Source organism: Artemia sp. Qi Xiang Cuo, chromosome 8 (genome assembly GCF_049724085.1).
Source record: "Artemia sp. Qi Xiang Cuo chromosome 8, ASM4972408v1, whole genome shotgun sequence".
NCBI classification, from domain to species: Eukaryota; Metazoa; Arthropoda; class Branchiopoda; order Anostraca; family Artemiidae; genus Artemia; species Artemia sp. Qi Xiang Cuo.
In genome coordinates, this window is record NC_142801.1 from 11,804,944 (window position 1) to 11,817,700 (window position 12,757).

General features: G+C 35.3%; 1 protein-coding gene across 1 annotated transcript in view; it reads left to right on the plus strand.

Moving 5' to 3' along the window:
* The window catches only part of LOC148949164 (tyrosine-protein phosphatase non-receptor type 11-like), a 58,386-nt gene extending 46,083 nt beyond the window's left edge, over positions 1 to 12,303 (plus strand). Inside the window, exons 8-13 of the mRNA XM_089093215.1 lie at positions 244 to 374; positions 3,194 to 3,361; positions 5,097 to 5,280; positions 7,724 to 7,875; positions 10,773 to 10,954; positions 12,174 to 12,303. Coding sequence (XP_088949341.1) covers positions 244 to 374; positions 3,194 to 3,361; positions 5,097 to 5,280; positions 7,724 to 7,875; positions 10,773 to 10,954; positions 12,174 to 12,276 — 920 coding nt within the window. The 3' untranslated portion in view covers positions 12,277 to 12,303. The remainder of the gene's footprint in view (positions 1 to 243; positions 375 to 3,193; positions 3,362 to 5,096; positions 5,281 to 7,723; positions 7,876 to 10,772; positions 10,955 to 12,173) is intronic.
* Positions 12,304 to 12,757: the final 454 nt, after the last annotated feature.

A 12,757-nucleotide genomic window follows, 5' to 3' on the forward strand; every position in this document is an offset into this window, starting at 1 on the left:
AGGCAAAGAATTGGCCTTTTTTTACTGTCAGGTGTCTTGGAACGCAAATACCAATAAATATTTAATTATAATTGCCCTTTTGAATGCATTTCTAGGAATAGTCTAGCTGAAAGACTAGCGATATACCATAGTGTGAATAGCGGCGCCACCAGTCACCTGTTAAAAACTAATACGGCTTTGTTCAGTATTTAGTATCCAAATTTCGTATATTTGACCTTTGATTTACCAGTTTCTTTGTTTTAGATAAGAACAGCTGTGGGTATATTGCTACTCAGGGATGTTTACCTGGTTCTATAAATGATTTTTGGCATATGGCCTGGCAAGAGAATTCTCGAGTAATTGTAATGACGACCAAAGAAGTTGAACGGGGAAAGGTGACCTGTCTTCTTTTCTTTTCATTTTTCTTGCTTTTTATTGCAACAACTCGTAGATTCAATACTAGTGTACATAGGTCTAACTTTTTGAGGGGGGATGGGGATTCTCCCCCATCTTCCCCTGTGTATGGGGAGATTATTGCATGATTTATCTGCCCATTGCACAATTTATAGATTACAATTTTTTTTAATAATAAAAACTATCCAAGTACAAATGATCCACTAGAAGTGACAAAATAGGAACAAAGGGAAACGTAAATATTAGGTGATCCCTACAGTATAACTATAAAATACTTCTTAAAGAAGATGTTATCTAAAGGAAGCAATGTTCCAACATATCCGTTTTTTTTTTGGGGGGGGGGGGCATGAGGGGTTCCACGGATTGGTCCAAAAGACCCATCTCCTCCTTGGAAAATGTAAAATTGATGATGTACAAGCCATTTTTTTTGTATCTCCAACCCCCTAAATCTCTAAGAAAGAATTCTTTGATGCCCTCTTTCTCTTAAGTGCTGGACCTCTATATGCATATGATAGAGGGCTCAGTTAAAAAATGTAAACTGCTGCTTCTTTTCTATATGTCTCTTTTTGATATTGTGTACCGTATGGACTACGTGAATAAGTGATCGTTTTCAATAATTCTTAATTACCGTTTTGGGGACTAGTTTCTGTTAACTATAGACATGGTCTTTATTAGCGATAAAAAGAATATCAAGGCCTCAGGTGTGTTGCCATGAGGCATGGTTATTTGTTTGGCAATATTTGAATGCTAATATTTGCCGCCTCCTATAGATGAATTGTTAAAGTAATGAATTTCAGATGCACTTCTCCTACATCCGTCTTTACCCGTACGAAGCTAGGAAAGGTTTATTTAGTGATTCGTTACGTGGATTAGATAAGTATGCCTAAAAACTCATTGCGCACTTTGGGACAGTGGTTCCACTCTTCTCTAATTTTTCGGGCTTTCTCTGATATTTTCCGAATGATTCTTTTTTTTCCATTTGACAATAAGCATGTCAAATGGTGTTAATAGTGGCTGAAGGCATTGAATACGAGGGTATTGATATGGAAGAGGTCAGAGAATTCAAATATGTTGGTAGAAGAGTGATTCAAGATGGGAACTGTGACAGAGTCATGCTAAGTCATGCTGTGCGTAGGGTATGGAGATGCAGCATTTTTTAGCTAAGTAACGTTTAAAAATCCAGAAACTCCGACTATTTAAGAGTAACGTACTCTCTGTACTTATGTATGAATGCGAGCCATTGAGCCTTTCAAAGAATGCAAAGAAACGATTGCTCAGCTTCGAAAACAATTGCCTACGCAGACTCTATGCGATCCACTGGGCCGATAGAGTGACGGGTGTCTAGGTAAGAACAGATACTGAACAGCCACTGGTGACCAACGAGATCGGACTGAGGAGATGGAGATACTGGAAGAAATAATCTGCATAAATGAAGGACGCCTCCCACAGGATGTATGGTGTTGGACCCCTCCCGGTCTTCGAAGGTAGGGGAGACATCGCAACTAAGTTGATCCCCGGAGAAAGAGGCAACAAGTCATAAAACTACCCTGAATGGGCTATGGTTCCAGGCAAAAGATTGACTGAATTGAAAATCTGCCATTGCTGGTTTGTGCGCATCTAGGCTTGGAAGGACCCACATCTAAGTAAGTCCCAAAAAATTAAAGCTCGCAAACAGATGAATCCTAACGTAAAACACACATTGTTATTTTTTTTTTATGGGGAAATTTTGGAAAACCGGAAAACCCAATTTTCTTTCAGGGACATTGTGGAAAATTAGGGGCTTCTTTGTCCGCGTGTAAATACTTCTTTGGGCGTTTGCCAATATTTCTTGGATTTAAACTTTAATTAAGCCCATTTATAAGAAGGGTGAAAAAGAGTATGTGTGGTTACCTGGTAACCACGCACACATTGTTTTTACCACACTGTGATTTTTGAACTTTAAGAGGTATTGAGAGTTCAGGGTAAAGGAATAAGTTTGAAAATGAATGTTAAGAAGACTGACTAGCTTAGACAAGGAGTAAATGAGGCTGAAGACGTGATGCTAAGTAATTAAAAAAAAAATCGATCAAGTGAATAACTTCACACACCTGGCTACTATTATTAGTAAAGATGTTGATTGTATTAAAGATATAGAAAGTAGAATAGTTGAGGTGCAGGGTGTTAAGTTTACAGTTGAAAAACGATTGGAAGAATAGGATGACAAGTCTGCGAACTATGAGGAGAATATTAAAAGCCACAGTGGCCAATTATGGCCAAGCCATTAGGTTACAGGGCAAAAGCCTCTGTAAACAGTGGCCAAGTATGGCTCTGAAACTTGTGTACTTGGAACAGCCGAGGAAGATTTGTTAGATGTATCCCAGTGAAATTGCCTAAGGATAGTCTTAGATACTCGTTTGACTGACTGTCTATCTAATAATAAGCTATATGGAAAGTGTGATTTGATCCTAATTTCTAAGTCTGTTGTGAAAGAAAGATTTAAGTGGCCTGGTGGTGTTATACGTGTAAACTATGTCAAATTGCCAAAGATTTTTCTATTTGGCCAATCATTTGAGGCTAAGCAAAAATTCACTCACTCACTATTTGGCACTAAATTGTCTCGAAAAGGCCAATATCCAAGATGAACACAAGTTTTAGTTGATTTAGCTTTAGTTCTGTTTGTTTTGTCACTATTAAACTAAGGTGGCTTCCGGTACTTGTGATAGCATGCATTTACAAATGTATGCTGTATTGTTCATACTATGTGTTTTTTTTTTCTGTCTTTTTTAATTTTTCCAAATATGATTTCATTTTTTATACTTAGTCAAAATGTGCAGTGTACTGGCCCAAGGAAGGAGAAACAAAAGAATGCGGCAAAATAACAATCAAGTTTAGTAGTGAAACAACCACCGCTGACTATGCCCTCAGAGAATTTATTGTGACTAAAGCCGATTCCGGTGAAGAAAGAAAGGTCTATCACTACCATTTTCAGGTTTGTTTACTCTATTTCGTCGTAAATTACCTTTTAAATATTCGGTTTTATAGACTTTTAGCAGAGCTTAAGCATGTTTGTCCTTCTTAAATTTATTTCGCCTAGGAGGGGGCTAAATTTGAAAATGTGAAAAAAGATGAAGTAGGGGGTCGTTGGAGGTCTCTTTTCTGGCCCACTGGTATGGCCCTCGCTTAAAAGCCTATTTGAACAGTTTTGCTACTTCCAAAAAAAGATCCATGTAGAAAAAAATTGGAAAATTTCGTTCTATACGGGCAAAAAACGCCAAAGATCGTATAACAATTTCTTGGATAAATAATTATTATATATAACTATAAGTATATATTATACTCTTATGCAGTTATGTACACGGTGAAAGGGGAGCGTTTCCCATCTCCTTGGGTCTCAGGAATTTTGCTATCTACCTGTTACTATATTTTTATATGCGATAATTCACGTTTGCTTCACATTTTTGCATATATATATATATATATATATATATATATATATATATATATATATATATATATATATATATATATATATATATATATATATATATATATATATATATATATATATATATATATATATATATATATATATATATATATATATATATATATATATCACGGTTGTATCCAGTACTTTTTTCTGGGGAGGGGGTGGGGGTTTACAAAAAATTTTAAAAAATGCATAAAAAATTTGTTTTTATCCTTGTTTGTTACGTTTTTATAAGTCAGACAAACGTTTCCGGGGGGGGGGGGGGATCTAGATAATCATAGGTGCTTCTAGGGACATACTTATACACAGAGAAAAAGTAGATTTCTCTCTTTAAAATTTATAAAATTAAAGCAAAAAACATTTTAATTTGTAATCCCCCTCCCTAAAAATGACTGTCAGTAAACACCGTGTTTGATGCACTGATGCACAACGCTTGATGCACTAGACGAGAACAACCCGTGTTCGAACCCGCTGAGCCGTGAACAACCCGTCTCCGAACACGGGTTGTCCTCGTCTAGTGCATCAAGCGGGGTGCATCAGTGCATCTAGTGCATCAAACACGGGGTTGAAACTTTGAACCCGCTGAAACTAGACGAAAAACTAGAAACTGGACGAAACTAGACGAGAACATCCCGTGTTCGAACCCGCTGAGCCTGAAAACGCGGCTTTTGACTCCGCTGTCGCTTATCTTCAACCCCCATTTTTCTTTCTTCTTCATTCTTGGATTTTCATTGCTTCGGACAATTTGCCAATGCCCTTTGCTTTAGTTGCCTGTATTGGTCTAGTTTTACATGGCGGTCCAGATTGTAGAGTTGTTAATTGTTCAGGTAGTGGGACAAAAACTCCTTTTTTTCCAACGAATTATCATTTATAACACTTAAAAATTTTGGGTTTTTTTTTGGGGTCTTGTCTCATTTGATAGTCAAGGTTGTTGATTTTCATCCGTTGTGAATTTAATTCGTTCGTTCGAGCTGTTCTCTTGGTCTTATCACGGTTTATAGTTCAAGTGGTTCCAAAGATTCATTATTTTAATTCTCATCGGTATCATTTTTAACGCATGTGCTAATTAAATATATATGTACTGAAATTAATCACATAAAAATGATTAGAAGACACAACTAGAATACTCTATATTCTCCAAAGTTTGCCCCCAATGTTTTTCTTAATTCATAAATTTGGTTGAGAGATTATTAGCACCTTGTTTAATAAAACTGTTTTTTATTATCTCCTACAGGCATGGCCAGATCATGGTGTTCCTGCAGACCCTGGGTGTGTTTTAAATTTTCTTCATGATGTTAATAGCCGCCAAGAAGCAATCGAAGGTGCTGGACCGATCATAGTTCACTGTTCTGCTGGAATTGGAAGAACTGGAACATTCATTGTTATTGACATGATACTGACTCAAATTAAGAAGCATGGTCTGTATTATCTGAAGATGGATCTTATTTGTAGAAACATGTATCATCAGGGGCATATCCATTTTTTCGGGGGGGGGGGGGGGGTACAAAATATTTTTTTGGGTAGGGATTTTACAAAAAAGCTTCAAAACGCATAAAAAATTGGTTTATATTCGTTTTCGTTACGTTTTTACGGGCCGGACAAACATTTTTTGAGGGGGGCGGGGTTCAAACCCCCTTGCCCCACCCCCCTGGATACGGCCTTGTGTTCCATAGATTGTTAGACGTCTTTTTTTCTACTCAGTTTTCTTCTGAAGTCGAATAGAGAACTGTGAAATTTTTCTTTTAATATTAAAGCTGCAGCGATAACTGCAACCTAGTAAAGAGGGAACTTCGGTCCATAGCAACAAAAAGTTTAAAATGCTTTTTTAAAAATTGTCTAATTAGAAAAAATTGGCATTTATAGTTTATTTAGAAATGATAACTATTTTTACAAAAAATCTAATAGTAAAATGTTATTTTGAAAACAAATTTACAGGAATTTTGACGAACTTGAAATTTTTTTTCTGTCTTTTTTAAGTTGAATAAGAAGTATGTGATACATCTTTTAAAACTTAGCTTGCAAATTGTATCTTTTATTGTACAGTGTTGCTGACTTTGTACTCATATTTTGAAAAATCCCCAGTCCATAAAAATTCCTAAAATTCCTAAAAATTCCTAACATTCCTAACTCTTGGAATCCATATTTGTCAATAGCCGCAATGAACTATACACAAAACAATTCGCAGTTTTTGGAAAAGGTCTATACATAATCAATGTTCGGCTCAAACCAGAGTAAATAAATTGGACAGAAGACTAACAGTATTTACTGGAGATTGTATTACTGTTTCAAGGAAATTAAAATAAATAAAACATTGCCCCGTTTACGCATCTTATGTTTATTAATATCAGAAAACCGTGGTTTTCTCGTCCTTCTCTTTTAGTTGTTTCAAATTTATGAAGTTTTTAGGGCAGACCCACATTTTCGTCAGTGCTGCCACGTCGAACCGCGAAAATAAATCAACGAAATTAATTATTTATATTTGACAACGATTTTGGTCTGTAAAAACTCAAACATTACCTATCTGTTCGTTCCAAAAGATAACTGCTTCTTCAAAGGAAAGTATTGTTTTCTAAAGCTGTTTGGTGCTCGATGTTTTTAGCTTATTTTTTGTTCATTTTTCACCCGTTTTTTTATGTGTCTGAATCTGTTACCAATAGTGATATCCCTGTTTACGATTCAAGTTTTATTCTTCTTTTTAAACTAAAAAATTAATTGTATTGAATACCCTCCCTAGCCCAGGGAAAAAAATATCAAGATTTTTATAATATCCTTAGGCTCCCCATTTTTCTTTTTCATTCAGGGAATTAAATGCCTAATTGTTATTCCCACAGGTAAAACAAGAACGAATGTTTAACCTTGGACAATTATTTGATTTGCTCAGCCAGGAATTATCACTAAAATTATTTCTAATTAATTAATTATTACTGAAATTATTAAATTTACTTTTCCAACTCCCATTCTAGTGCCCTTTTTAAGTGACAAAAAATATCGGAGGATAGCTAACCCCCCTCCCATACCCATTTTTTCCCAAAGTCACCTGATCAAAAGTTTAAGGTAGCCATTTTCTTCAGCATAGTCTAAAGATCTAATAAGTATGTCTTAGAGGATGACATGACCCCCCACAGTCCCGGGGAAAGGTTTGCAAGCTGTGAACTTCACCTTTTCTTTACATATAGTATATAGTATTGGCAGGAGGGGGGGGGGGTATGTTGGAGGATCATGCCATGGAGGAACTTATCGTAGGGAAAGGGAATTTTTCATGGAGAGGGAGCTGAATTTCCCGACATAATTTAGAAAACGATCAGAAATTAAATTAAAAAACAAAGTTTTTCAACTGAAAGTAAGGAGTAGCATTAAAACTTAAAACGAACAGAAATTATTACGTATATGAAGGGGGTTGCCCCCTCCACAATACCTCGCTCTTCAGAACTTTAAAAAAGTTTGTTATTCCAATTAAACTAGAACTAATAAAAGTTTTTTATTATAATTAATTAATATTCTAATTATTCTATTTGTGGCTCGGGAATCATTCTTATATAATTGGAACGAAAAGTCATACTTTAACATAAAGAGCGAGGTTTTGAGGTGGGGACCCCCCCCCCCCTCATACAAATTAATTTATGTTAGTTTTAAGTTTTAATGTTGCTCCTTACTTTCAGTTGGAAAAACTTGTTTTTTTATTTAATAATTGCCAAGAGACAGGATAATTTGATAGAGGAATGTTCAGTTGAATTTGATTATACTTTTTGTTTGTAGTAGTGACATCTAAGACCATGAAGATGATACCTTTCCTTTGCCAGTCTGAACTGCTCTGGACGTAAACCTTATAGATTATCGCTAATACTAATCTTGATATTTTAGGGACTAATTGTGAGATTGATATTCAGAGAACAATTCAAACAGTACGTTCTCAAAGATCAGGAATGGTCCAAACAGAAGCTCAGTACAAGTTTGTCTATATGGCTGTCCAACATTATATGGAGACCTCTATGCAAAGAATGCAAGCCGAAAGAGTAAGTTAGAGTTGTATCTATTCTTTCTTTGAAAGCTAAGATGTAAAAGCTTTCACTCTTAAAGGCCGGATCGGTAGGAGGCTGGGTCGGGTCGAAGGGCCGGGAAGTCCATAGAGACTTCTAGGCAAAGAATTTAAGCTGAAAGGGTAAAAGAAAGTTATATTTGTTCTTTCTTCGAAAGCTAAGGGGAAAACGCCTTCACTCCTAAAGGCTGGATCAACAGGAGACCGGGCCAGGATAAAAGATCGGGAATTATATAAAGACTTCTGTGTGAAGAATGCAAGTCGAAAGAGTAATACAACGCTGTATCTATTATTTTTTTGAAAGCTGAGGGATAGAAAGTGTTTGCCCTTAATGACCGAGTTGGGAGGTCTTTTTAAGGGTTTGAATAGCGTTAATGTGTAAATGATAGGCTAGCTTTTTTAATGAATAACCAGCGGTTTTTGATGACAATAAATTCTAGGGTTTTGCATGGAACTGTTAAAAAAAAAAGTGTGCAGATACAACTGAGCATTAGTAGCATCGTTAGTGAGGAGAGAAGGTGTGTTAAAGAGGTTAAAAGTGGAATAGCCAAGGGGTAGCGTGTTCCGTTTTTGAACCTGAAAAAAGTATGTTAAATTAGGAGGATTAGTCTGTGAACTAAGGCTGGGGTACTGGATGCCAGGCTAAATTGCAGTGGTCAGTTATGACCCTGAAAGTGGGGACCTTGAGAGATTGTGGAACATGTTTTGCAGGGGATTTATCCCTTTGCAGGGGATATTTCGCACAATAAGCTGTACGAAGAATTTGGTTCCATCTGCTCTCTAGGGCTATTAGTGTAAGAATTGTTATGTGATTATTTACGGATGAAGGATGATGGATAATTTTTTTTTTTTTTATAAATTTGTTCGTTTTGGAAGTTATCTTTTTGTAATTTATATAAATTAATTTAAATCTATTAAATTTTGTAGATTTATTTTTTGTAAATTTTTGTACAATTTGTAAAAAAAAAAATAATTTTTTTATATTCTTATATCACAGATTAAAACTGTACTTCTCAACCATCCACATTGAACCAGAGGAAAAACAGGACATCACTAAATACGACAGAAGAGGTTATTAGAAAAGCTTCTGAAGAAAACTCGAACTTCTTGCGTGAAGTTTGAACAGATTTGGGTTGTGAAGGGGGATACCGCCGATGTGTTAGCCTTCGGTGGCTTGCTGCTGCGATGGGTGGAAAGAAGTTGCACCAAGAGGTTTCGGTTTTAGTCCCTGATGTTTTAGGTTAGTTCTAAGTAAAAAAGTTATGGCATACAATCTAGCCACTATAAAAATTTCTTTTGAATCATCCGTAGGTATAGGTATCAAGGTGGCTCTTTTGAGCAGCACATTCTTTTGATGTTTTAAATAGTTTATTTATTTTCAAACATTTTCTTTTATCTCAGAATAAAAAAAAGTGTATGCCTTTGAATATTGACTACTTTGAATTATTTTTTACAGTTAATACTTTGACTGTTCAAGTGTATTCAGTTTAACAGCTCTGAATAACTCAACATATTTTTTTGGCTACAGATAAAAAAATCTAATTTCTTGTGCTGTGAATCACAGCAATAGTGGGAAGAAGTTTCACGTCTAATGGGGGCATAAAATGGGGTTATTATACAGCAGACGTCAGCAGTGGTGTCAGATCCTAACTGGCTGGCGTTATGAATTTTGTCATAAAACAAAACTTGGCTTAAATCCGATCATTTACGTCTTCTCCCCAAAGGCCTTGTTCAAAAATGGTAGATTATCATTACGTTAATTTTTTTTTTTTCATGTGCGTGACTCTTTTGTAGAAAGGAGTAGACACGGCGGAACTAAAAAAAATGTAAAAAAAAAGTGGAAACTCAGTTATTCAAGTAAATAGTTGTACATCTTTAGAAAGCTAGTTCAAAAGTGTGCCAACTGAAATTTTTTTTTCCACATGTCGTACACTAATATACCCCACTCTTCACTAAATATTTCTCTAACTAGTGGCCTTAGCCCTCCCTATTTTGGAAGCTTCACTTTTTGTTAAGTTTAAGTTTAATATTGTTGAACTGTAAGAGCATGGTGATATTTATTGGTCATACCAGAACAAAAAAAAACTTTTTTTTAAGTACTGCTCGTTTAAGTACCAGAAATTAAATGGAGGTTGTTAATGAAAAGTTAGTCACTGATTGCAGTGTAATGTAGTACTTGTTTCATTGATAGTGATTATGACTGTGCCTCTTGTCCATTACCAGTTATACAAGTGACAAAAAACGCTATGTTTTTTTTTTTCAAAGTATTGTTCGTTATAGTAGCAGAAATAGAGCGGAGGCTGTTACTAAATTCACCATAATATATTTTTAAATCATTTTTGTGGACTATTTAACACCACTTGTCTCATTGATAGAAGAGTGCATTGGTTGGCCGTGAATACACCAATATTCGGTAAATTATTCACATTTGAGGATAATAAGATACAGCCAAATGCAATCATTTAAATGACTATAGATTTTGTAATACGAACGAGTACAGCATATGTTGTAAACAACTTAAATTTTACAAGAGAGTGGAAAATAAATAACTTTCAGGCTAGCAAATTAGTCAAAAAGAAAATTAATTTTTGTTCCTCCCAATAACTTGGCATTTTCCCCCATATGGAATTATACGCTCAAGGACCACGATAATAAAATTTCAAATAAAAAATTTCGCTTTAATATAGTATTCTCTTGCTATTGAAATCATTTTCAGTTACTAACCTACATTTTCGCTAAAAAAACCGTGTGTTTTTTTCCGAAGTGCTGCTCTTTAAAGTAGCAGAAATAGAGTGAAGGTTGTTACTGAATTCGCCATAATGTATTTTTAAATCATTTTTGTGGACTATTTAACACCACTTGTTTCATTGATAGAAGAGTGCATTGGTTGGCCGTGACTACACCAATATTCGGTATTCAAGCGAAGCCGTCGGGCTTTCACCATTGACAGTATCGCCCCAGTTGGCTGCATCCACTCCTGTATTGCCCGCAATGCAGTCTGGAAAACTTGATGATAAGGGACCAACCAAATGTACTTCCGAAGTTCATTTAGCTAAGTACGATCTCAGTTGATTCTCTGTCAGTTCTTTCTTCTCTCCATCTTCTTCCCTCTCATTCTTCCGCTCTCTCTTTCTCTATCTCTCCTTCCTTCTCTCTCCTTCCCTCTGTCTCACTGCTTCTTTCTCTTTCCCTCCCTCCTCTGTCATTCTCTTTTTTTTTGCTTTTCCATATTATCATATTTCAGATAAGAAATCTTTAGTATACAGTTGGTGAGTTCAGCCTTATTCTGTGTTGTGTCTCTTTTTTCTTGAATAGTGTAGTTCTAGGTAGAAAGAAAAATAGCTGTGGCATACAAGTTTGCCACTGTAAAATTTATTTTTGTAAGTCTGTAAGACTTTAAGCTTATAATTAATATTGGTGAGCGATGAGAGTTCCGTAGATAATGAGAACTAGGTCCCTCCCTCTGCCTAATCGTTTGAGCAGCACGCCCCTTAGATGTTTTTAGTCTTTTGTTTCTTTTTAAACATTTATTTTATCTCAGGTTAAAAAAAAGTACATGTCTTTAAACATAGTTGTTTCAAATGTATTCAGTTTGATTTTTTTTTTCTTATCACGCTATTAGGATTTCTGTTTAATATCTGTTTTATCTTACGGCGAGAGTAGGGGGGGGGGGGTCGTGTTGAAACTATCAGGATTCTATTGGGAGGGGGGACTTAAATTTTTGTGTTTTGAGTAGGGGCAAGATAGTATAGGTGCATCTTGTCCTCAAAAAATAGTATACGCTACTTTTTCTTCTTTTTTATGCCTATTGTCCGACAGGTTTTTGATCATCAAAATTCATAGAATATAGCCTGTTGCCGATTTTATTGTCAATAGTATTTCTATTGATATGACATAATTATCTGTTTTGACTCACTATCGCCGTTGTGATTTTGTGGTTTCTCTTGTCAGCTACAAAAGCAATTATGGTCCAGGGGTGTCAATGGGGGGGGGGGGGGGTGCAGTCATCACCCATTCATCTTTGTTGTGTCTACCCCTTATATATTGAAAACCACTTTTGTTATGGTTTTGTATTCTGCAGAACTTGTAGTGTTTATTTTAATTTTATTGATTCAAAATTTTGGGATGGGTGAAAAATAGTAATACCCCTCCTCCCTTTCCCATGAGTGTGCCATTACCTTGTTAGTTGTAAATGCCTCCTTGACTTTTCTACTTTTTGATTCTCTCTCTATTTGCTTTTCGTTTCATAAATAATAATAATTTTTTTTTATTTAGGAATGTGGACGAGGTTTTTAGGCCACAGATTTATGAGAACATTCCAAATAGAGATAAGAAGCCTCATTTACTCCCGCTATTGACAAGTGCTGCCAATATGTGACCGCCACCGTCCAGTGCTGCACCACCAAAGAAGCTATGTATTTTATATGATAGTTTTTATATTCTCACATTATAGATTAATAAATACTATTATTTTTTATTGTTAGATAGAGTTTGATTAGTCAACTCGTGATCTTTTATAAATATGAACTACCATAACATTATGGATTAATAAAGGCTAATAGGTTGTGTATATGTTTTGTGTTTTTTTTTATTCAGTTGATAATGCTGTTGCTTATCTGTCTGGTTTACGTCATTTATGGGTGTTATTTACTATATATGATGTAATTTGTTATCTATCAAGAGTCATCATTTGTTTTAGAAATATATCTTCGTTCATATGAAGATTAATTTTTTTTATAAAAGTTATATTTAATTACAATTATATATCTTATGAATTACAAAAGGCACTAGATATAGAAGATTCCTTTCTAATAAGCCCCTAACAGCCCTCTGTGCTGTTCCATGTCCATCCTAGTGGT